The sequence below is a fragment of the Typopeltis vanoorti genome, chromosome 20 (assembly GCF_054136105.1).
Source record: "Typopeltis vanoorti isolate ZY-2024b chromosome 20, IOZ_Tvanoo_1.0, whole genome shotgun sequence".
Lineage (NCBI taxonomy): Eukaryota > Metazoa > Arthropoda > Arachnida > Uropygi > Thelyphonidae > Typopeltis > Typopeltis vanoorti.
This window is the reverse complement of record NC_143568.1, coordinates 31,891,100-31,918,266: the sequence shown is the minus strand read 5'-3', so window position 1 is coordinate 31,918,266 and position 27,167 is coordinate 31,891,100. Positions and strand designations below refer to the sequence as shown.

The 27,167-nt window shown below is 34.1% G+C and overlaps 1 protein-coding gene across 1 annotated transcript in view; it reads right to left on the bottom strand.

The window, feature by feature from the left end:
• The window catches only part of Vps28 (vacuolar protein sorting 28), a 114,388-nt gene that overhangs the window by 25,741 nt on the left and 61,480 nt on the right, over nt 1-27,167 (bottom strand). Inside the window, exons 5-6 of the mRNA XM_090410731.1 lie at nt 14,004-14,105; nt 6,305-6,358 (exon numbers count right to left, since the gene is read on the bottom strand). Of these exons, the coding sequence (XP_090266857.1) occupies nt 6,305-6,358; nt 14,004-14,105 (156 nt within the window). The remainder of the gene's footprint in view (nt 1-6,304; nt 6,359-14,003; nt 14,106-27,167) is intronic.

Sequence of the window (27,167 nt, the reverse complement as noted above, 5' to 3'; positions counted from 1 at the left end):
TCCAATTTCAAATCCTCTGTACACTCTGGTGTCCTGCACCAGGGAGAAAACATCACTATCAATGAGACTTTTCTTATTCCTTGCCTCTTCTCTCCATGTGAATTTGTGCACATTTTTATGTTGGGACATGGTGTTAGTAATAACCAGTCCATGTCCTGAGCAGAAATCCAACAGGTATTTGCCATTATTATTAGCTTTGCTCTTTTCTCCAAATTTTCCCAAAATATTTTTGTATGTCTGACAATCATTTCCTACTCTGCTATTTAGATCCCCATCAAGGACCAACTTTTCCTTTTTCATTGTGTCAGTTGCTTTTTCTAAAGCATCAAAAAATTCCTCCACTTCTACCTTAGTAGAACCTTCTGTGGGACCATAGGCACAAATAAGTCGCATTGTCCAATTCCCCATTCTGATATTTGCCCACATCACTCTACTTGAGACTGCCTGGCACTCAAGAAGATTAGCCTCGTATTTTGTGTTGAATACCATATCTACTCCTTCTTTTCCTTGATTGTTATTGCCTGAGTATAACATTTTGTATTTATTGCTCAGAAAGATCTCACCAGTTTTTGTCTTTTTTGTTTCAGTCACCCCTATTATGTCGATCTGGTACTTATCTAATTCCTCAGCTAGCTCTCTTTCTTTGCCATTCAGGCTTCTTATGTTGATAGTACTGATCTTTAACTCTGGTGATGTTGAGTTGGTGTGCTTTCGGATTTGTTCCAGTAGCTTCCTTTTAGCTGTTCGCCCTGGTTCCCTGGCGAAAACAATGGGGGGGCCCTTGTTTAACCAGGCGATGCCTCAGCCAGCATTAAATTTTGTCATGTTGTACCATTATTTTGTATATTGGTTTAAGCCAATAAGAATATAATTTGGTTGGCTAAATCCGAAATTGCCAGCCCATCCTCGTTCATTCAGTATCCAGGAAGATACCCAACAGGGTGCACCATGAGAAGGTGAGGATTGGACATTAGGTCAGAAGCCCTGGTCGGTTCTCCTCATTCCTTTAAAGGCTATGTGGAGGTCTCCTCTCAGTTATACCAAAACTATGCAAATAGGCAGAAAAACATTATACACATCAATTGCATTCTAAATGGGGGCCTATAGAACAAGTAACATTTCTGCTATTTAGGCAGTTTTTGGTGAAGATGGCAAGTTAAATCTGTAAATAGACAACAGTATAAGCAAAGCTGATATGGTGGGTAGCCAGCTCAATAGTTATATGGAATAAGAGAGAAATCAGCCCAAACACCAAACTAGCAGTATACTCAAACCAGTTTTAAGTTATGGATCTGAGAGTTAGGTTAGAAATAAAGCAATTGATCAATTTTCTCAAACCCTCATATCTGAGACCACAGATATGAGGGTTTGAGAAAAATAACAGGAGTGACCAGATGACATCAATGGCATAATCATATTAGAAATGAAAATATTAGAAATGTATTTGACTGTTAGCATTCAAGAACATGTAAGCAGAACTAATCTAAGATGGTATAGTCACTTAAACAGAATGGGAGAGGAAAGCTAGCATAACAAGTGTTTGATGCCAAGACGGCAGGAAGGAGATGTAGGGGAAGGCCATGGTGTAGATCAGTGTTTCCCAAACTTATGGATGACAAGGCCCCCTTTGGAAAAATTAAAATAGTTCACGGCTCTCATCGAAAAAAAAAAATCATAATATACACATATATTATTATAATATTTATTGTATTTATATTCAAGATTGTGTTTGTAATCTTTTTTGTGTTTCTTATCAATACCTTTGAAATGAAACTTATATGAATCAGCATATCTCATCTCATCTTCCTTATACCCTCTTTTACCTTGCGGTGTCGAGGGTCCATTGTTTGTCGAGGGTCCATTGATCATCGGACCTCACTCCGTTTACAGGATAAGGTGGTCAGCCATATGCCCCGGTGTATCCTATGGCCTGTAGTGTTGAGTTCTCAAGGCCAGTTTTGCTTGCTATGCGGGATGAAAAACCCCAGAATAAACTGGGAAAAAAACCCTGCTGTCCACGCCCAAGACTGGCTAACTTGGCTATGGCTGAGGAAGATCCTTCAGCTTCTCACGTCACTGACGGGAATCGAACCTAGGACACTCCTTCCCCAGGCATATGGTTGCGAAGCGCATAACCACTAGGCTAACCGTGCGGACTTGAATCAGCATATATCTACTAATATTCATTAAGTGCCGAAACATGCAGGAAGCAAAATTTGGGAACCATCACCAATGTGTGATTTTTTTCATTAAAATATAAAAAAATAACAAAAAAGAAATAATAAATAATAAAAATTAAATATGTTTCTTTTAAGATAAAAAAAATCTACTTCGTCTTAAAACATTTTAAATTTGTTTTCATTATTTCACGGCCCCAAGGGCCACGGCCCACAGTTTGGAAAGCGCTGGTCTAGATCAGCGCTTCCCAAACTTCTGGATGTCAGGGTCCCCTTTGCAAAAATTAAAATATTTCACGCCCCCCCCCCCTCAAAAAAAAATCGGAATAGAGAGATATATTATTATAATATTTATTGTATTTATATTCAATACAAAACATACACAGCGAATATTGCAAAAATCAAATGCATATATTACATTTTTTGCCTCTTACCGTTTGGTTCTGAAGACGATGCGAGCTGTTCTGGTAAAATATGAAATACTGTCTTTTTTTTTTTTTTTTTTTTGAGTCTGTTTTTGCTTCTTCTGATTGTTCGCGGGATTTTTTTTTATTTTTTTATCAGTCACTTATCCATCTCAGGGTTAAATTTTTTAAAGTAGAATAGATCAAATAATATCACCACAGACTGATAACATGAAAATAGTGAATATTACCTGAATAAGGGAATCCCCGGACAAGGAACATTTTTTTTCTCTTTTGTGACTTTTTCCCCTTTACGGTAATTAAGCCTAAAATTAAGCCAGACAGCAAAGGCAGGTTATTGAAACGTGCATATGATTGGTGCGGTATTAACAAAAGATCGCGCAACCGAAAGATAAAAAAGCATAGCTGACATGCTAACTCTCTTCAACCGAATTCCATATGTGAAACTGCCATAATATTCATTATATATATATATATATATATATATATATTACTTAGTTTTAACACTTTTACGAATTTTAACACGTTCGGTTGAATTTTATTGGTGCCTTGGGAAATCGAACTCACACACATCTAATTAATAACAATAGTTTTTAGTTAGATACTGTGTTTGCCCATGCAACATATGGTTTTGTTTCAGTCTATACAGCATAGTTTCTGTATGAGGGGACATGTGATTCATTAATTAGAGTGTTTTTATCCCAGTTGTCTCTAATTGCACTATTTGTTGAGAAATATATTACACAGACCCCTCATACCTTATTTACTGGCATAATAAAAGTACTTGTTTTTATTGCCTCTGCAGTATAGTGGGAGGGCGTGTTGTTTACCACTGCAAGCTAGTTACTATCTCCCCACATGAACTTGCTTAAGCTTTTTTCATGTGTGAAGTATATGCAAAACTTTTATTGGTAACAGAAAACTAGCTCGGATGACAGTGATAATATAAAACGAGTTTTGATATGTATATAAAGTCAATATCAACAGTCCCTGATTACGAACGTGTGATGAAAGGGACAGAAAGATTTGAAGCTTCCCTGAAGAGCATTCGAAGTAAATACAATTAACCACTGCTTTGAAATGAAACATATAAATAAGCAATATTTACTAATATTCATTAAGCGTTGAAATACGCAGGAAGCAAAGTTTGTGAACCAACACCAATGTGTGAATTTTTCCATTAAGAAATAATAAATAATAAAAGTTAAATACGTTTCTTTTAAAATAAAAAAATTCTACTTAGTCTTAAAATATTTTAAATTTGTTTTCATTATTTCACGCCCCCCCCTCAACAAAACCTACGGCCCCCAAAGGGGCCGCGGCCCACAGTTTGGGAAGCACTGGTCTAGATGGATTAATTCAGTCACAAGTACCATAGAAATACGAAATGTTAGATGTGAAAATATTGGAGTGCTGACAAGTAATAGACAAATTTGGAGGAAAATTATGGATAGGAGATTAATAATGTAAACAATCATGCAGTGCTGTCATAGTAGCCTGAACCCCCACCAAGATGTCGAAAGTTTATTTTGTACTTGATTAGACTATAATAAATTTAGTTTAATCCTTTATCCAAGTGCGAGCAAACAAAGTTTGCACCTGAAAATATCTTCAGGACTGAGGTAAGGTAGTAACACCAGGCAACTCGTAGCAAAGGTGACCAAGCTACCATCACTCCTATCTCCCATAATGTGCAAGCTTTGTTTGCTCACACTTGGATAAAGGATTAAACTACATTTATTATAGTCTAACCAAGTGCAAAATAAACTTTCAACATCTTTCTCTAAATCCAGAGTAATTTAATAATAAGGTGGCACACCTTATGGCAACTCCTATAGGTAAAGATGACCTCTCCATTGCTTCTGCCTGTATCTCCACTTCAGGGCCTGGCTCCCACTGATGAGACCTCAATAAAGGTCGAAACCGGTATGGGTAGCGGCCCTTCCCTTAATGCATAACATTATACATATCCGGAAGGAGATGTGTTTTGCATTATGGTTTGGTTAGGTTACTGAGATAGGAGTGATGGTAGCTTGGCCACCTTTGCTATGAGTTGCCTGGTGTTGTACTACCTTACCTGAGTCCTGAAGATATTTTCAGGCGCAAACTTTGTTTGCTCACACTTGGATAAAGGATTAAACTAAATTTATTATAGTCTAACCAAGTGCGAAATAAACTTTCAATAATAAAGATCTTTTATTTTTAATATTTCAGTGTTTGGTTCACAGTTTCGAGTCTGGAAAATTGAATAGGAGTCATTTTGAATGTTTTTGTGCTTGGGTATGGTACCAAACCATTACAATCATTTCAATATTTTACGCAAAGTGCAGTTCAAAGATTTATTAAGTCTTATTAAGGCTTCAGAACCTAAAGAAAACATGACTGATGACATGAGGAGTTCTAAAGTGAAACACATCTATTAAGATAATACTGATAACAGTTTTAATTGCAACTACTATGCTACAAACAGCTAACTGATCACAGCTTTCACCTGTTACTTAGGTTTCTGTCAGCAGAAAATAGAGAAATTTTTTTTCAAGTTTTAAAAATTTCTTTATTTCTTATATTGTATTTATATATTAAGAATCCAACTGGATGAGTACTTATCTGAAACATTAGTCTATTGTACATATATACTATGTGTGTGTACACACACACACACATGTATGTCCAATTTCGATGAAAATCAGAAGATGCAATTTTTGTTCTTTTTTTTTAAGGTGTCATCCTATTTTTATATACATTTTCTCTCTCTCTCTATGCACACACACAGGCAACTCTCATCATTTGTGTTTTTGCATATATGAGGTTTCATTTCAGTACATAAGGACTATTGCTGTTTCCTATCTAGGGTTGCAAAAAGTGCCATATATGCAAATTGTTTTGTAGCTCCATCCACTATATTCAGCATCCATTTTGTGTCCCTATTGCTGTATTGCTCTATGTGGTATTGTTTTATTTTTTATCTGTAAATAATTTCTACACTTTGAGCACTGCAGATCTTCTAGCCATGGAAAAGCACACTGTTGAGGAATCTGAGCTTTAATAAATGGAAGTCAGATGCTGTATAACATCATAGTTCTTCAAATGAAGTAAACTAATATGAACGATCTGTGTGTTGAGGCTTAAGTGCTGTGAGGACATCATGTTGAAGATTTAATGGAATATTATCAGCACTGGGAAAGGATTAAAACTAATTTTAATGCTTCCAATATTTGTGGAGATTGAGCCTGAGTAAAGTCTCACAACAAGGGTCATACCTCAAGCTTTTAAGCTGATAGATGCTTCGAAAACATAACTGAATGACGAGTTAAGTGAAAAAAGAGAGAGAGAGATTGAAAACTTCCTTAAATGCTACAAGGATGTCTACAATGAGAAATTCTTGAAAAAGCAACCTTCAATCTCCTATGAGCCTTCAACATCAGCATGCCTGCTAAAGATGTGATAAGATGTGGTTGTGATGTATTAATCTCAAAAAATAAAGAACTAATTTAATTATTAGTTGTTTTATACATTCTGAATATTTTATTTGCTACTCTTATGTCTAGCTCACTTGGGAACACCACCTCTATTATCCCGTATTATAAGCCTCCTGTTTTACGCAGTTTCAATATATGCGACGATTCTCAAGAATGCAACCCCTACATATATATTTATATTCAAATTTAGACTTATTCATTCAGTTTATAATTTATTACTTACCTCATCAACAGCTTTCATTTCTAAACGCAGTTTATCTATAATAGTAATAAATAACTGCAAAGAGAAAATAAAACTTTAACATCTTATACATTTAATTTCAAAAGAAAAAAATGAATAAAAAAGTTTATATATACATGTGTGTGTACTAATTATAAAAATTATAAATATATAAAATTAAATTAACAAACTATTCAGTCATCTGCAATGCAATAGGTAACAATCCTTTATAATCCTGAGATTGTTATTCAATAAAAGTAAGTGATAAGATTACTTGCGAGTTGACATTCATATTAAGAATGCTCTTTTCTCTGATTTTAGGGTAATTATTTATTTTTATAATGCAGTAATATAATACAAGACAGCTCCATTTTCTTTACTACTAGATAAGTCTGTAAGCTTTTGCTCTGCTACTTGCACACCTCATAATGTATAACTAAAAATAAAGTCTGGCAGTGCATCCCTTAGGTTTACTGTTAAATTGTGAATGAAGAATTTTAGGATTTATTAATACTTCATTCATGATTTAACACGTATTGTATTTCCTGAGCTAAGTTTGCTCCTATGTAAATTATAAATTAAACATACTGTTAAATTTTTATTGATATAATAATTGTTAATTTTTTTAGTTATTTATTCTGTATAAATTCTTTATATAACTTGTAAATATATCCTATATGAATTGTAATATATCTTTTTTATTTTGTTTCTGTATGTAAGAGTGATTTTATGTAATTCTGATTAGAGTTGATTGGCTGTTGTCAAGGAAACGGAGTTAATTTTAGATAGTGCGTGCTTGGAGCGTGAGCTATGGTATTCGAAAGGAGAAGGAGTTGATATGAGCTGGACTGGCTAGAACCGGATTTTGGCAGGAAGAATGAAGGTATTTAATTGGAAAACGAAAGTAAAAAAAAGGAGAAGCGTTCAGGACAGCAAGGAGTGAAGTAACAGGTGGCAAGAAGGAGATTTGGAAATGTCGTAAATCGATTAAGAATATTAAAACATAAGGAACTGGGAAATTAATAGGCAATTAGGAATATTTATACAGAATTCTAAAATTATGACGAATTCCAATTGTTTTGAGGAAGAATAGTGTTAAGCTGAATTTAATGCGAAGAAAACAAGGAATAAGTAGATTACCTAAAACGAGTGCGTCAAGACTTGTGAAGCTCTATGTTTAATATTTCAGTTATTATAGTGAAGATTTCTTTTGAATAGTGTTACTTCAAAGTGATAGTTAACTACAGTTTTAAGTGTGCCTATAGTGAATCCAATGTGAAAAACATGTAACCCGGTAAGAGCAGTCCATTTTTTTATATATCAGAGTGAAGAAATAAGAGTTAGCTCCACATGATATATCTTAACATTAACTGTGGTGTTCTACTAAAAATAGCCGAAATATGGAGCGTAAAAGTGTTTGTTGACTAAGAGAGAATTAGAGAATTCTACTTTAAGAACATTTACTGTAAGATTCTGTAACATTAACTGTGTGAACCATTTTTAATTATTCGGAAGAATGTAGAATTGACAGCTGGATGTCTGATGTCTAATGTTTTATGTTTGTTATGAATATTTGAACTAAGCTGATTTGCATTATCTTGTTTTCAAAGTTATACTTAATGTACATGTTATATAACCCTGCATTAAATGTTTTGTTTTATTGATTTCAATTTGGTGTTTGCTTGATTCTCTTTCATTGCACAGCTCATAAAGTTTATCGGACCTTGCGGAAGCCTTAAATGATAATATTAACCTCGGCCTGTAGAAAAGTGAGATTGCAAAAGTTAGTTGATGATTGATTCCACTATATTATATAAACTAATCTGAATATAGGGTGGTGCAGGATAATATAAATTTCCTTATATTCGGATCAGTAATCAAAGGTTTTAAAAACGGAATTTAAAGAAATAAGAATAGATCTAACTAACAAACATAAATGGATCAATTAGCAAGATGGACGACACAACATTACAAAATACTTCAATTTTCTAAAGGACAAAGCATGTGTGAAAATAAATCTATACTCCAGCATTTCTCAGTTAGCTTAAATTAAAACAAATAGGATTTTGTTTGTTTCAGTGTCAATTATACTAAATATGAAAAATATGGGTATATTATTCTCTGTCTAGTTTACTACAATATATTCACTCTCATCTGCCTTCAGCTCTCTTTGGTGCATCATCAGGAAGTGAACTGAAAGTAACTCAAGAGCAGATAGCATGAACGTTTGGGAAATAGGTATAAAGGTTTTAAAACTAATTATTAGAAGATTAACGTCAGTGTTATCACCTCACTGGAGAAGGAAGGGAAAGAGGAAAATGGATCAGAATGAGTTTAGAGTGATGACTGTAATAGACAACCTATGGTAAGTGAAACTTTCTCTTTTGAAGAGTGAGAAGTTTCTACTCAAAAATGAAATTAATGTATGCACTAACCATATGGGAACTTTATGCAGATTTTTTTGCACAACAATTCATGATGTTATATAAATAATTAGAAAGCATAAGCATACACAAAGTGTGCAATTTAAAAAATTGTTAACCTTTTAACATTATATTAACAATGTGTAGTATTAATTCAGCAGTTTAATAACTGTACATTATTTGAAATCCTCATACCCTTTTCCCCCCTGCACACATGGTTAGTATGCCACACACTGAAATACAGATTCTGATAAATAAGTGTTTCAGATGGTTCCAGTAATAAGAGGGCTGGACAGCTTTAATAAATAGAAGTCAGATGCTATATAACATCATAGTTCTTCAAATGAAGTAAACTAATATGAACAATCCATGTGTTGAAGCTTAAGTGCTGTGAGGACATCATGTTGAAGATTTAATGGAATATTATCAGCACTGGGAAAGGATTAAAACTAATTTTAATGCTTCCAATATTTCGTCTCAGTCACTGAGACATCTTCAGGGATTAAAAATAACTTTTGTAACAACACATTTAAATACAATACAATATAATACTAAGTGAAACACGTAGGTGACTAAAGTCCTATCTAGTGGTGTGCCTTCTATGGGCGTTTATAGGTGGCCTAGGATGTAACGTGGGATCTCTGATAATTAATGTTTCCCAAATTTTGAGAAGTTTTATGCAACCATATTTATTTAAATTCAGTTGATTTCTGAGTGCTGCCACAGATTCTAAAAACAGTCTTTCTTTTTTGAATTTACTATGGTAGAACATGGTTGTTTTTCTCCAGGAGATCCTGTGGGTTGTATCTGGGCAAAAACCACCGTTTTTGATCTGCAAACTGGTTCCACCATAGTAAATTCAAAAAAGAAAAACTGTTTTTAGAATCTGTGTTGGCACTTAGAAATCAACCAAATTTAAATATGGTTGCATAAAACTTCCCAAAATTTGGGAAACATTAATTATCAGAGATCCCACATTACATCCTAGGCCACCTATAAATGCACATAGAGGGTGCACCACCTAGATAGGACTTTAGAGTCACCCACGTGTTTCACTTAGTATTGTATTGTATTCAAGTGTGTTGTTACAAAAGTTATTTTTAATCCCTGAAGATGTCTCAGTGACAGACAAAATATTGGAAGCATTAAAAATAGTTTTAATCCTTTCCCAGTGCTGATAATATTCAATTAAACCTCAAACATAATATCTTATCTAAATACAATAAATTTTTCAAACTTCTTTAAATTTAAAATTAAATCTAAGGCTTTAAAATAATAAAATATAAAAAACAAATATATATATATATACACACACACACACTAGAGTGGTCTGAAAAGTTCTCGGCCTAACAATGAAAAAACGAATTTATAATTTCAAAATTATTTAAATTTTTCAACATAATCTTGCTTAAGATTAATACATTTATTCCAGCGATGCTCCAGCACCATTATCCTGTCCCTGTAGTGGTTCTCAGTAAGATCTGCAAAATACCCCCCTCTACAGCTGCAATCACCTCTTGATTCGAAGAAAAATGCTGACCAGTGAGGAAGAGTTTTAGTTTTGAGAAGAGACAGAAATCAAAGGAAGCCAAATCTGGGGAATAGGGTGGATGTTCCAAATATTCATAGTGCAGATCCCTTAATTTTCCCATTGCCAAAACACTTTTGTGGGCAGGTGCATTGTCCTGATGAAAGATGATTTTTTTTCTTCTGCAAACTGGGTCTTTTCTCATGAATTTTTTCATCTAGTCTGGTTAAAAGATCGGAATAATATTCCCCAGTTATTATTTTACCCTTTTCAAGATAATTAATAAACAAAATGCCTATAGCATCCCAAAACACCGATGCCATGACCTTTCCTGCTGATGAAACCGACTTTATCTTCTTTGGTGCTGAACAACCGGCTTCCGTCCACTGTTTTGACTGCTGTTTGAATTTTGGTATGTAATGGTGAATCATAGTCTCATCCATAGTAATAAATTGATGCACAAAATCAGTTTTATTTTTGTTAAAACGCTCTAAGCACTGTTCAGAGATTTTCATGTGAGTGCGTTTTTGATCTGCTGTGAGCAAGCGCAGCACCCATCTTGCACAAAGCTTTTTCATTTGCAATTCTTCATGCAAAATATATCCTACACGTTCTTTTGAAATGCTTATGACAGATGTACCAACTTTGAAAAAAAAATCATGCTGATAGTGTTGCCATCTATGGTTGAGGCCGAGAACTTTTCAGACCGCCCTCGTGTGTACACACACCAGCTTTCACTACACAGATCACTCTCAACAGTAAACCCAATTCTCTATTTACACGGTAGATTGGTTTCCAGAAAAAATCGCGTAAAATAAGAATACAGTGAATATGAAAAAATAGAAGAATGGTTCCAGATGTGAAAACACGATACAAACAATAAGTTATTTTCAAATAACACACACAAATATATATATGCATCTCTTAAAGAAAATAGTGTGTCACTAATAAAACAGAAATTTGAAAAGGTCCAAATACACCTGTGCATATGGTTATTAGTTAAATTTTATTCGCCATCACTTTCTGACAGTAGCCGCATTATTTTGTGAGAGCCTGGAATTAAATCGCTTCCATCACTTGAAACACTTTGGCTGTCCTGTTCATACCGCAATGGCAAAACGTTTTCTTCAGTAAAAGGAACTAAATTAGCACTAATTTCCAATAATTCAGAAGATTGATTTTTTTTTTTTTTACCATGAACTCTGTATTTAATCCTTGAAATCCTTTTTTGACTAGATCTTTGTATAATTCTTCATATCATACCATACACGACTTCAGTTCACGTTTAAACTGTTCAGCTCGTTCAGTATTTGGATCATGTGTAAGAAAATTACTTTGCAATTTTACTAGCCATTTGAAGCCCTTCTTTAATTAATCCTGCAGTGAGTAGAATCTCTTCATCATCACTTTTTTCTTTTTTATTGAGATTCTCAAGGACAGCTATTATTTTTTCATCACTAACAGCCTTGTCAACCATCAATTCTTCAATATCTGCAGATGAAAAATCATCAAATCCTTCTTAACCAATTGCATGTGTTAATCTAATGATACTGGTCCTTATTCAGTTGTATGCAAAGATACAGGGTTTTTCTTTTTCACACATTCTGGCCAAGTAGCTTTCCAGCATGCATTTAAAGTTGATGATTTCAATTCTGATAATGCCAACATAGCAAGTTTGATGCAATCCAAAATAGAAAATTTCTTCCTCACATCAGTAATTGTCAGTAAATTATTCTTATCTAGTTTATCCAAAATGTATCGGAATGTTCATCTTATGTATTAAGTTCTGAAGGTAGCGATCACACCCTGGTCTAGTGGTTGTATTAGGTGGCAGAAAACAAAATTCTACATTCAGGTATTCTTAAACAGGATGGACATGCACATTGTCTATAATCAATAAAACTTTAAAGTCCAGATTTTTTTTTCCCCTTCAAATAGCATTTAACTTCTGGAACAAAACATTGATGGAATGATTCATTAAAAATTTCTTTTGTAACCCAATCTTTTTTTTTTTTTATTTGCCTTCCAGTGCATTGGTAACTGGTTAAAATCCACACCTTTCATTGCCCATGGTCTTAGGGATTGATTAATGAGTAATGGTTTTAATATACAATCTCCTGAAGCATTGCTGCAAAATAATAGTCACATGATCCTTAGCTGCTTTAACGCAATCAACACTTTTTTTGTGATTTCGCCATATAAGTTCTACTTGGCATTTGTCTACATTCTATAGCATAGAATAATCCCTGCTATTTAAAACATCCAGGGGGAAGGGGGGTTCCCCAAAATTCAAGTTTAAGTACATATGTACTGTACTAGGAAATGATAATTATAATGGCAATACCCTTTTTAACAGAACTGAATTCAAACAGAAATTTTAAAAATAAGTGCCATTTGAACCATGTTAAATCAAAATATGCAATGTAAAAATTGAATTGCTTTTGTATTCTAAACCACATTATTTCGAAATCGTGTAAAAAGAGAATTAGCTGTAGATCTGTATGAGTAGGCATTAATATAAAATTAATTCGCACTGTTTCCTGATTAAACAGTGTAATAACTTGTCCATCTACTTTTATTAAGTAGATTTAATGATATGATTTTGACACTGTTGCCATTGACACACATTCACAGAGTATATAAAACATTTTGCAACTCTTGGATATATGCTATGATAGTGGATGTATCAAGCTCTGAAAAAGCTGGTTTATAATTTCTTGCTACATTTGCACCATCTTTGCTAATATGGTAGTTAAGCCTATTGGTTATTTGCAGTACCTAGATGTGAGAAATAGTAAAATGAAAAAAAAAAAGGTGAGAAAATTTAAAAGATGAGTGGTCAACTTTGAAAACTGTACATGGCAAACCAAGGCACAGCCAAAGTCAGCACATTGTGGAAAAAGCAAATCAGGACATCTAAAATATATTGATGACATGGATCTGGGATAATATCACTAGTAAATGGAATGAAGCACTGCTATTCTTTCAATTTATTTAAAATAGATTATAGCACCAAGTATTAAAGGGACTCCTTATGAATCGATATTCGGCACTGCACCAAATGTAGGCTTATCTACTTCACTATTTGGAAGCATAAAATATGAAGATGATTTAAATTTGTTTAAATCTTCTTCATCTTTTATGGTCCCAAATATATCTTTAAGTAATACTGAAACAGCCAACCCTACTTTTAGTACAGTGCCACACCGCTTCACAGAAAGTCATTTGAAATTTCCAAAGTTTTGGAGAGTTTTGCTAAACTTTGTGTATGTAACCCTTAATGACGGAACAAGAGGTAATGAATTTTCATTTGATATATGAAAATTACAGAGGAAAAGATCAAAGCACATTAAACATCTCTGCTACAAGATGCTCTCCCTCTGCTCATCAAAGATCTATGATGATCAGTTAACTATGAAACAGACAATCTAGGCAGCCCTCAACTTGCAGACTTTTGTTATTAGCACTACAATCCCAATAAAATTTTTAAGTTTCTGCTTTGGGAGTAGTACTATTGTAACATTCTCTGTGATACAGCTTAATAAACCTGTTTTAATTTATACTATACTGTACTGCTATACCTGAATCATTTCTACCTATGCTGATGTATGTCACATTTAATTTACATTTAATTATAATGTTAAAAATTAGAATTAAAACTTTTAATATGAAATGTTTGTATCATTGTCTTACATTCTAACTAGTTTTGCTTTATAATAAATAACTTTAAATAAACGAAAGAATCACTTACAGATACAATATCAGCTATGCACTTGCTGGTGTTGCCTTTATCATCTTTAATTGTTATTGGCCTGTCCTCTCTGATACGTTCCATTGCAGCTGGACAATCCAGCTAAAATAATGAAAATATGATGCGCTGTTACAAATAAAGAATCTTGTTTAATAAGTTGATTACATGAAAGATAAATCAAGAAAATAATAAAGAATGCTCTCAGAATCATAAAATGATGTTAACGGGTGCCTCTCTATCTAGTTGCATAATATAAATCTGAAGGTAATGATTTAATCTGCCATTCTCTGTTAATAAGCAATATATATATATATATATATATATACAGTTTTAATTTATTTAATTTAATTTAATTAATTTTTGGAGACAGAATTAGCTGTGTTCTCCTACCAGGATCTTGGCTGACTAGCCATCAGTCATGCTTATAGCATGTTGAGCACAGTTAAGCCTGGGATGGATTTCCGTGGTGGGTTGGCAACTTACGACATGGTCAAAAACCCTGATGGAACTGATATAAATGGGACTGCCAATATTTCGGTGAAGTCCGGAGGGCCATACCCAGGAAGTCTTAGTATAATGCCTCTACGTGGATCCCCCCCAGGGAAACATGGTGTCGTAATGAGCCATGGCAAAGTTGATACTAAGCAAGGAGCTGGCAGAAAGCTATAAAGTGCATCTCCCAAGACATTACTGGTAATTAGTTTACGGAATTAACAACGCATATAAAGTATATTAATTAAAGGTAACTTTAATGATTAATAACCTAAAGTCCTAATGGTGCCCTCTTGCAGGCTAATTTGGTAGTCTTGGCAGTTGGGCTGAAGTTCTCATAATGAAAGTCTCCCAAATTTGGGGCAGTTTCATGCACCCAAATTTGTTGAGGTTAGGAACGTTTTTTAGAGCTGCTGAAGATTCTTTGAATAATCTTTCGTATTTAAACTTGCTGCGATGAATTATTTTTGTTTTCTTCCAGCGAATTTTATGGTGGGTATCTAAGGTATGGTCTGTCAGCCCAGAGCGGCTGTAGTCTTGGTGTTCTGAAATACTGATATTAGTTGTTCTGCCTGTTTGGCCAAAGTAGGACAATTTGCAGCTGCAAGGGACCTGGTATACACTAGGTAGGTCTAGGGGAAGTGGTTGGTCTTTGGTAGAGCGGATAAGGGATGCCAACTTTTTATATGGTCTGTAACAGGAAGTAAGGTCATATTTTTTGAGGATATTGGTTATTTTCTCAGAGGTGCCCTGGATGTAGGGGATGGTAATAGACTTGGTGTAATCTTTATTGTGGAGGGGGGGAGGGGGGTTGTGGTTTACAGGTTTTAGTATTTTTTGGGGTTATAGCCATTGGCTAAGAAAGTGTTGAGGATGTGGTTTAGTTCAATAGTCAGGGCCTTGTCATCTGAGCAGATTAATTTTGCCCTGTTATATAGTGTTTTTATCACCCCATATTGTTGTGAGGGGGGGGGGGATTGCTGGTGAATGTATCTGCCAGTGTGGGTGGGTTTTCTGTAAACAGAGAAAACCAAAGATCCATCAAGCTGGCGGGTGATTAAAGTGTCTAGGAAGGGGAGGGTGTTGTTTTCCTCTTTTTCTAAGGTGAACTGGACTCTGGGGTGTTGGTTGTTTAAGTGTGTTAGGAAGGAGTGGAGTGTGTCTGAGCCATGTGGCCAAATAGCAAACACATCATCCACATAACGAAGCCAAATAGTGGGTTTTTGTGGGGCGGAGTTTAAGGCTTTCTCTTCAAATGTCTCCATAAAGAAATTGGCCAAGGGTGGGGAAAGTGGTGACCCCATGGCTGTCCCCTCTATCTGTTTGTAGAACTTTCCTTGCCAAACGAAATAGCCTGAGTTCATTGTGAACTGAAATAGGGCTGAGATATCGGGAGGAAACTTGGCTTGGATGAGCTCAAGGGTTTCTTTGAGTGGGACATTAGTGAATAGGGAGGAGACGTCAAAACTGACCATTATGTCAGTGTGTTGGAGTGTGAGGTTTTCTATACTGGCTTTAAAGTGGGCTGAGTTTTTTATGTATGATGGTGTGTTGCCAGTGTAGTGTGTGAGCATTTTGGCTAAATGTTTGGCTAATTTATATGTGGGGGAATCAATGCCATCCACTATGGGACGCAATGGCACATTTTGTTTATGTATTTTTGGGAGTCCATATAATCGGGGGGAGGTCTAAAGTTATAAGGTTTAAGTTTGTTGGTGACTTCCACAGGCCAAGAAGTGACTTTCTTAAGGAGTCTGTGGATAGTTCTAATCTGAGAGCTGGTCGGATTATATTCAATGGGGAGGTAAGTAGTACGGTCTAGTACTAAAGAATTTAGCTTACCTTTGTAGTCTTTTTGATTGAGAACCACAGTGGCACTTCCCTTATCAGCTTTGGTGATTACTATTTTTTTGTTGTTTTTCAATTCTTGTAGGGCTGTATATTTGTTTTTGGATAAGTTGGATTTTGGAGGTTTGGCTTTAGTGAGAACACCGACTACATCCAGTCTTACATTGTTGGTGATATGGTTAGGCAGGTTGCGAATTCCACGCTCTATTTGGATCATGATTTCTTCAGCAGGTATCCTTTTAGGAGCTAGGGCGAAATTGTGACCACGTGAAAGTGCGGTGAGTGCTTCAGGCTTTAAAACTGCCGACGAGAGGTTGACTACAGTGTTGAGTGGTGGCTGGGGTATGGAAGTAGAAGTCTTTGTCAGGTTTTCGTATTTTTTCACGTGCCGACTACGTATTTTTTCGAATTCCTTTCTTGCCGATGCGCATGAGATGTCATGAAGTATAGACCATAGATCAAGGCCGAGTGTATTCGAAAGCTCTTCCTCTAGCACCCATAAGGTTTTGTTTTCATCGGCAAGGAGAACGCAGTCTTGCTACTAGAACCAAGACATTATGTGACCAGCGTGGGAGATGTTAGGACTGCAATGACATCTGTTTCATTATTCGGAAAAGAATTCATATATAAATGGCAATGTGAAACAACTGATGGGCAGAAGAATCTGAATACAAATCAGTTTGAGCCAAGTTAGCTGGCTATTGCAGACGTGGAAGAGATCGGGGCTTCACTTCGTTACTATCCTGTAGTTGACCATAAATAAATGGAAATATTTTACAAACTATGCTTTGGAAGTTGGAACCTCTGCAACGTCCCAAGCTATAAATAATTAGAGAGAAGAAGACACTGAAACTATGAGAAAAATGAGCACTGCAAATGCATCTCACGATTATGTCAACTCAAATCCGAAAGGAATGTTGGCATCTGATATTCCTCGTTTGAAAACAAGAAACAGTCTTGAAAATTGGAACGTGAGAACATTATATAAACTAGGAAATTTTGACAATCTTATAAAGGAAATTAAAAGACTTAAAGTTGATTTGATGGAAATTAGTGAAACCAGATGGCCTAATTCAAGAAAATTAGATAAAGATGGCTTTACATTTGTATATTTTGGTGGAGAGAAGCATGAATAATGGAGTGGGCTTCATGATTTAAAGAAAGGCATCTTTAAATCTGTAATGGAGCTGTGGCCCATAAATGAAAGAATGATACCTATTAAATTAGTTGCAAAGCCTTTTAACATCATAATTAATTAGATAAAGATGGCTTTACATTTGTATATTTTGGTGGAGAGAAGCATGAATAATGGAGTGAGCTTCATGATTTAAAGAAAGGCATCTTTAAATCTGTAATGTGGCTGTGGCCCATAAATGAAAGAATGATACCTATTAAATTATCTGCCTTTTAACATCATAATTATTCAGGTTTAGGTACCTACTCACAATGATGAAGAAACAGAAGATTTTTACAACAACTTACAAAAGTCTACAGAATATGTTAAATCAAATGAGATACTCATAGTGATGGGTGACTTGAATGCAAAGGGGAAGAAAATCCAGTTGTTGAAAAATTTGGATTGGGTGAAGGAAATGAAAGAGGTGAGAGATTGATACAATTCAGCATTCAAAACAACTTGCACATAATGAATACTTTCTTTCAACATCCAAAGCGCAGACTGTATACTTGGACAAACCCAGATAACTCTATAAGAAATCACATAATTTTATAATGATAAACAGATACAAAAATAATATAACTAACATCAAAACATACTCAGGTGCTGATATAGGTTCAGACCATAACCTTATTGTGTCTACTTCAAAGATCAAAACTAAAAAAACATCTCTAAAAACAATCATATTGAAAGGACTTGAAACTCTGAATATACCTGACAACAATGATTTTTAACTCAGAAGTTAAGAAAAAATTAGATCATGTAGGATATAAAACAGAAGACAATATACTCAGCAACACAGAAGAAAGTGAAAAAAGATGGTCAAAATTTAAAAGTGCAATATATGAGATAGGCAATGTGATTATTCCAAAAATTAAATACAATAAGAAAAAAACTTAGATGACAGAATCAATATTAGAACTTATGAATGAAAGAAAAAAAAATGAATGTAGGAAAGCTAAAGACAAGTGGCTAAATGGAAAATGTACAGAAATAGAGGAATTGGTCAACAAACACAAATAGCAAAGAAATGCATAAATCAATCCAAGCTCTGACAAATAATAAAAAGAGAAACTTCAATCATAATCTTTGTATAAATATCAAAATGGAAAATTACTACTAGAGACACAAGATATCATAAAAAGATGGAAAGAATATGGAAAAGAACTGTTTGACTCTGATCGCACAGACGCACCAGATATACAAAATTTAGATGGTGAACCAATTACATATGAAGAAACAGAATACGCTCTAAGCCAAATGAAAACAGGTAAAACACCAGCCCCTGACCAGATCCCTATTGAATTGTTAAAGAAAGTAAATGAAAACACACTTAATGATCTAAAGGTTATTTTTAATAACATCTATGATTTAGGATACATTCCTGATGATCTAAGGAAATCCATCTTTGTTACTATCCCCAAAATTCCAAGAACTTTGAATGTTCAGAACAGATTAATATGTTTAACAAGCCATGTTACAAAATTACTACTGAGAATAATCCTAGAAAGAATAAAAGACATTTTGTCAATAGAATGATACTCAATCAGGTTTTCAAAACGACAAAGGTACTACACATAATTACAAATATATACTGGAATCAAATAGCCTCAATAAGATATAAAAATACATATTCTGGCAACTTTGAAATCAAAAAAGGAGTATGACAAGGATGAGTCTTATTACCTTTATTGTATAATATATATAGTGAACAAGTTTTTTAAGATATTGCAGAATTGAAGGGTGTAAAAGTCAGAGGTAGGAACTTCAACAACTTCAGGTATGCAGATGACATGGTCCTTATTGCAGAATCTGAAGATGATCTTCAAAACAAAAGATACAAAAATTTACAACAGAAGCTTAGACATGGGATTAATTATTAACCTAAAGAAAACAAAGTGCATGATCATATCAAAAGAATCAATAAATAAGAAATTAAATATAACTGTCAAACCAAAAGAAAATTGAACAGGTTAAAAGGTTAAATCTTTTATATATTTGGGACAAATGTTTACAGAAGGAGGAAATTCCCTTAAAGAAATAAAGAGAACAGAGATAGCAAGAAACACCCTCATTGATATGAAAACTGTTCTAATAGACACAAGAAAAAGATTAATAAAGTGCTATATCTGGTCAAGCCTTCTCTATGATAGTAAAACTTGGATGCTAAATAAAGAAGCAGAGAAAAAATTAGAAGCTTTCGAAATGTGGACCATCAGAAGAATGCTGAAAATACCATGGACAGAGAAAATGAAAAACGAAGATGTTTTAAAGAAAGCAAAAATTAGTAGATCACTAATGCAAATTATTAAAGAACAAAAATTTAAGGATTTCTAATTAAACAAGAAGGCATTTAGAAACTAATATTAGAAGGGAAATTGGATGGAAAAAGAGGGAGAGGTAGACCCAGGAGAATGTGGTTCGAAGACATTAAGAACTGGACTGGCTTGAATTACCACAAATGTTCCAGAGCGGCAAAAGAAAGAAAAAAGTTCCATGATGACATGGTTGCCAACCTTCTTCTAGGAGATGACACTTGAAGAAGAAGATATATATAGTTTATAATTATTAACTGACTTAAACACTGAGAAAAAAAAAAAATTAATAATGTTTCACTACTAGTTTCATTGGAAATGTTGACTTCATCAGGTGAATACGGTACCTGGGATTAAACATCTTAAAAATATATTGCTTCACGCCAGAACTAACGCTCAGACTCTATTTCAAACACAACTATTACTTGTTCTAAACTCTATGTTTGTTTAAGTACAATATATTTTTAAGATGTTGTTTACTCCCTGGTACTGTATTCACCTGATGAAGTCGGCATTTCTGATGAAACTAGTAGTGAAATGTTATTAAATCTCTTATATATATATTTTTTTTTATTTTATTTTTTTTATTGGTGTTTAATGTTTAAGTCGGTTAATAATTATAAACATGTCATTAAAAACCAAGTCAATCACTCTGTGTGTATATATATATTGTAGCCTCCATAGCTCAGTCAAGTATAGATCAGGCCTACACAACTTGATTGTCTTTGAGGGCTGAACCCAACTTGGACCACCTGACCAAGGGCCAGATCACTTCGGACCTTGAATCTTAGACTAGTCCACTGCAGCTAAACTTAAGTAAATTTGTTAGTAGGTCTACAGTAAATACTAATTAATATGCATATTTAAATTTTTTTAGAGAGTTACAATTAAAATTATAATCAAAATTATTTACAAACAGATATAACTGCAAAATTTCTCAATATAAACCACTTAAACATAAACACAAAGTTTACTAATAATTTCACTGAGAATATCACACTTATTCTCAGTGAAATATTAGTGATTGAATGTCACAATATGACACATTGCATTTCTTTGTTGCCAACATTTTATCAAAGTTTGGTGTCATGTTTGAAGTGGCCGTTCTTAATATGGCCTCTAAATTGATATCACATAAAGATGAACGGCGTTTGGTTTTGTTCAAGTTCATGACCGAAAATATTTGTTCACAAGTATATGTGCTCCCAAACATACAAAATACATACTGGTAGGCAGTATTCAACAAACTTTTACATTTATCCTGATCCAGAATAGAATAAAACTCTTGTAAAGTACTCTCCCTATGCTTGACCCAATAGTTTTCAGAACACTGGAGATCAATAACTTCCATCTGGAGTTCAAGAGGTAGATTTCCTGCTTCGACAGAAAATGGATCCTTAATCACTTTTATGCAGACTTCGTCTTCATTACTCAATGGCATTCTTTTCTGAAACTCCTCACTTAGAAGTGATATGTGCTTCTTATATTTTCCACCCACCACTGAATGATATTCTAATGGAATATTCTGTCGACAAGTTAAGAAATGTGACATATCTCCCTTAGCAAGTTGATTTTCAAACAAACTTAATTTCATTTTGAATGTCTTTATAAGAGTTATGAACCGAAAAACGAACTCATTTTTTCCTTGAAGCTGTAAGTTAAGGTCATTCAAGTGACCCAAAATGTCACACAAGAAAAATAAATCTCGATTCCATTCTTCATTCATTATTTCTGGGAATTTTCGATATCTTATTGAGATTCCAAAAATTCAACTAGTTTATTTTTTAGAGCAACAAAGCGTGACAAAACTTTACTGTGGCTCAACCAACGTACATCAGTGTGTATGGTAGATCCCCATTCTAGGCATAATTTTCTTCTAGAAATGCCAGAAACATTCTGTGTTTCTAACTTCGAGCTCGAATATAGTTGACCAGAGCAAATACTACTTTAATCACATGATCAAACTGCAAAACCTTTGAACATAATACCAGCTGATGGATTAGGCAGTGAAATTTTGTCAATGGTTTACCTGCATACTTTTCAATAAATGTTACAGCACCAACATTTTTTCCACACATCAGTGCAAACTACTACTAAATTCTTGAAATTTAAGGATAGTTTTTCAGTTACACACACATCTTTACATTTTCTGCAATCTCCTTTCCTGTTTTTCTTCCTTTCATTGAACAAAAACCAGCAAGCTCCTCTGTCACCTCAAAATTCTTATTAATGCCTCTTACATATATTAAAAGCTGCACAGTATCTTTCACGTCAGTACTTTCATCCATAGCAAGCGAATAATAGACAAATTCACTAGCCGATTTTTGCAGGTTATCTTTAAGATCCTCGGCAATACCAGCCACCTGGCGCTGAATGGTCATACGGGAAAAACTGATATTTTCAAAATTATTTTTCTTATCAGGACGGCAATCACAGACACTTTTTTTTATCAACTCTCCCTCAGTAAATGATTTGCCAGCACAAACTATTTCTTGTGATATTTTTAAGCTTACCTTTGTGACACCTTCATTTGCAGATGTCACTTTTTAAAGGCTTGTTGCTCACCGCTAAGGACTTTCAATAACTTTGCTGCTTTTATCTGCTTTTCACTTGCATCCAACTTGCCAAGGTTAGGATGTTTCGATTCAAAATGACGTCTCAGATTGTACTCTTTCAGCACAGTGATAATTCTTGGCAATCAATGCACACTATTTTGTCCTTAAACAACGTAAAAAAATATTTGTTTGTCCACTCAGGGTTAAATGCTCGATGTTGCGAATCTATTTTACGCTTTTTACTTAAGCTCATTATGTCGAGATTGACAATATTAATTACAAAAAACTAATGATGAAAAACTCACAATAATGCAGGTTATGATAACAGTTATGTAATGTATTGCTCCAGCTACAACCAACCACTACACTGCCAAAGCCAGTCAAGGCACGACCAACTTTGTGTAATACAATTCGTTCTCATTCGTAGACATCAAATTGTTATCATGGAGATGTAACTTTGAATTTCCCCGCAGTGACACTAACACTAACAAAACCTCGAAGCAAATGTAATAATTTGTTATTAAATATGCCAGTGGGAATAACTCCAAATGAAATTTATTGTAGAGTTGAAAGAAACACGATTGTGACATTAATCTCATGAACGTAAACATGCAGAGTCTTGGTAAAAATTTAATTCAACGCTAGGAAAAAATCATCTAATTTCATATCCCCCCCCCCGTATGATTAAATAATTTCAATCAGGCAGACAGGCCAAAATAAATAGCATTGCAGGCTGTGTGTTGTGCAGGCCTGGTATAGATGAAGCCCTTTGGCTGGAAAGACCTGGGTTCGATTCCCACCCATGACGAGAGGAACTTTTATCTGGTCTCTTTTGACTAAAGATGAGTTAGCCAGTTAAAGGAGAAAACACCTCATATAGAGGTAGGGGGGTTTTTCCCACCTAGAAACTCAGGTTTTTCATCCCACAAAACAGGCAAATCAGCCCTGTCAACACACACATCTACAGTCATAAATACTTAGGGCGGAAGGCAATGGGAAACCACCTTGTTTCATAATTATTCCCTGGTAATATAGCATATTGAAATACAACCAACCATAAAGTTGAGGACTAAAACAACAACATATAGATATTGTACTGCTCCGACTCCTAAAGAATTACATAGCAAATATGAATGCAATTTAAAATGTGTCCTCCATAGCCTCAACTCAAAATTGTGATACCCTTTGGAAAGACATCGGTTTGAATCCATCGAGAGTGTAAAGAACATTTATAAGGTCTTTTCAACTAAAATTAAGTTAACTGTTCTCATATAGATACAATGTAGATTTTCCTCACAGAAACTTGAGTTTTTCATCCTACAAGATAGGCAAAACCAGCCAGAAAAGATACACAGCTAACAATCAGGGAATTAATTAGGTCCTATGTAGCCAAATTATTTATTTAACTTTGGCAAGCCACTAAGCTTATCACATAAGACGACGACTTTTTTCTCCCCCCCCCAGGATGTTAAAAAGACAATCCTGAAAAAGAAAATATACTGTTTTAGGTTATTTTTGGATTTATGGGCTCAAGCAACTCAGGCTATGATGCCCATGTATTTATGTCTGTTTTATAGAATGGAAACTCTGAGTTGCTGGGAGAAAAAAAATATTATGAAAGCACACTGCTGCTACTTAGAAAGTAAGTCGCAAATGCCCTGAGAGAATACAGAGAAAAATGCAAGAAAGTTAGCTACGTAATAAAAGTAGCTAAACAAAAGTCATGAGAAGATGTTCATAAGAGTACAGAAGATAAATATTATAAAGGAGGTGACAAAACATTTTAAAGGTTCAGGGATCAAATTCCAGATGACTGGAGAAGAGGAAGTTTCCCTTGTGGAAGGAAAACTTACAGAAGAACAAGTGATGTTCAGGCCAAATAAATTTGTCGCAATCTGACTTTCACTTGAAGACAAACAGTTGGGAAATCATGAAAATATAACAAGGATCTCTAAGTTTTATAATGCTGGAAAAGTATGACAGGGTGTGCTGCAAGAAAAGCTGTTCAAAATGCTTTTTCCTGTGTAAATGGGATGTTATATCGAGCAATACATAATCTGTATTTGAGTTGTAAGTGAGCAGTGAGAATTGAAAGAAGTACAGGCAGGTGGTTTCATGTTAAATCAGGCTCATGTTATTTATCATCTATATGGATCACACTATGAAGGAAAGTGGCATTAAGTTTGATATCAAAATTGGAGATATTAAACTCAGCTCTTTACTTTAAGCAGATGATGTTATACTGTTAAATAAATCCAGTACAGTGTGCAAAGTTCAATAACTAAATTAGATAACTATTGTAATAAATTTGGTATGCAAATCAGCAATAAAAAAAGAAGACTATGAAAACAGGCAGACAGTAAAAACATCAACTGCATCCTGAATGGAGAACCTGTTAAACAAGTCGAACACTTCAGCTATTTAGGCACAACTTTTAGTGAAGATGACGAATTAAATATGGAAATAGACAACAGAATAAGGAAAACTGGTATGGTAAGAAGTCAACTGAATAAATTTATATGAAATAAGAGAAAAATTAGTCAAACACTAGACTAGCAGTATATAAGACAGTGTTCAAACCAATTTTAACATGGATTTGAGAGCTGGGTTAGACTGGAGACCACAGATATGAGTAATCTGAAAAAAGATTAAGAAGTGAACATGACGTCAATAGCAGCATCATATTAAAAATGAGGATATTAGGAAAGAACTTGCCACTGTTAGCATGCAGGCGTGAACAGAACTAATCTCAGGTGGTACTGCCACTTAGAATAGAAGAGGAAGGTTAATAAAACGAATGGTTGTTTTTTTCCCAAGATGGAAGGAAAAGATCCAGAGGAAGACCAAGTTGTAGGTGGAGTGGTAGAGCATTAAGTACCTTAGAAGAATGAAATATAAGATCTGATAATACTGCAATATTGATAGATTAATTTGGAAAATTGTTGATAGGAAGTTAGTAATGATATAATGTTTTCATGTAGTGCTATCATAATATCCTATACACACCCTGAGAGTAGGAATTTGATGATGAGAGTGTGTCAACTGTACTCTCCAAAATAAGGTCTGGTAAACTCTTTAACTACGGTATAACTCATGCTCAGATCTTATGATTTACACTGGAATTATTATTATTATTTTTTTTTAAACTTTGAACATTTATATAAAGAATTGCAATTTAAAAATATATGAAAGAAATGATATTTTTCCCATGTAAAACAACTAATTCAAGCTGAACCTATATGTAAAAACTTCTTATATAACATGCATTTAATTATTTATAGTGTATATTGAGGTTACCACAATGCTACATGACTATGTAGCATTGTGGTAACCTCTCTAATGTTAGATTGGCAAAATACTTATAAGTTTGATTATAGTCATCACTAGAGGAACTTTTTGTAGGCTTTTCTTCAGCTGATCCCTGAAGAACATTTAGAAAATCAATCTTTGGTGGATTGAACCACTTCCATCTAGAACTATGCAATTTTACCTGGAACTCATAATAATTGGTTGCAGAGTTCATATTTCAGGATGTGTGAGTATAATGCCTTATTACCAATTAGGTTTAGGAACACAAAATGGCAGTGGTGGTCTGATGTACTCCTGTCATCCACTAGTCTACAAATCAGCATAAATGAACTCTACTAGCAATGACTAATAGTGAAGACTGACTGTTTACTGATTTCTCAAAAATTAGAAGTTCTGTGTAGTACCTCTGAAGGATTAAAAGTACAGAGGAATATAAGTGATGGTAATATATCAACATGGACTTTAGTATAATAAAATGGCTTAGGTTCATATTGCATTTTTACAATAAAAAAAAATTACACACACAGTGGTCATAATTAAACTTCCTCTATTCAGAATCTTATGTAGTTCAATCTAACAACCAGAATGTCACCAATTTGGTAGGGAGACTAATTAAGACATGGGAAGAAGGATTCTGCAAAAAAAAAAAAAAAAACTTTTGGTTCAGAAAGTTGCCAATAGGAGGAATATGGCACTGTTGTAGCCCAGGAAGCCAAAAATTTTCATAAAACAAAGTTGAACACCTGTTTTGCTGGCATCATAAGAGCTATAAAGTAAAAAGGAAACATTGCACATGCATTCTTATTGATAGTCATGTTCAACATGCACCTCACTTTACTGTGCATTACTTGTAAAGTTATATTACTTAATGAGTACAATGCATCAGCTGCTCTTCATGAGTTTAAAACCTGCCAGAACTTGTGTAAAGGTCTTCTGTCAGTTGGTGGAATTAGGCTGATAATTTGCAAGTTTGACCTGGCAGTGAATGAAAACCAGTGCCACTACAGGTAATTAAGTTACCACAGCGATTGTCGACAGATCACATGAAAATGTTGCTGGTAGTAGCCAGGCCCGGCTCGAGGCAGGGGCAGAATGGGTGAATGCCACAGGTGGAAAAGTAAAAGGGCGGCAAACTTACAAAGAGTTTAGGTTACAATTATACTGGAGGCAGAAAAAAATAAAAAATAATGATTAAATTGGATATATCATATATTTAAAAAATATTAAATTTATATATACATATTTATAAAGATGATCATATTTTATTCTAATTATATAAGCTCCAAATAATTATTTTTATTTTGATAATCTCTGGAACAGAAACATTTAGATCCAATTTCATTGAAAAAATTTGATTCTCTTTTTAATAGAATATTTTTATTTAAGAAACAAAATTAATCGGAAATTTTTATTTAGTAATTTAATATTTTAATATAAAAAATTTGATATATTAATAAATGATATAAAT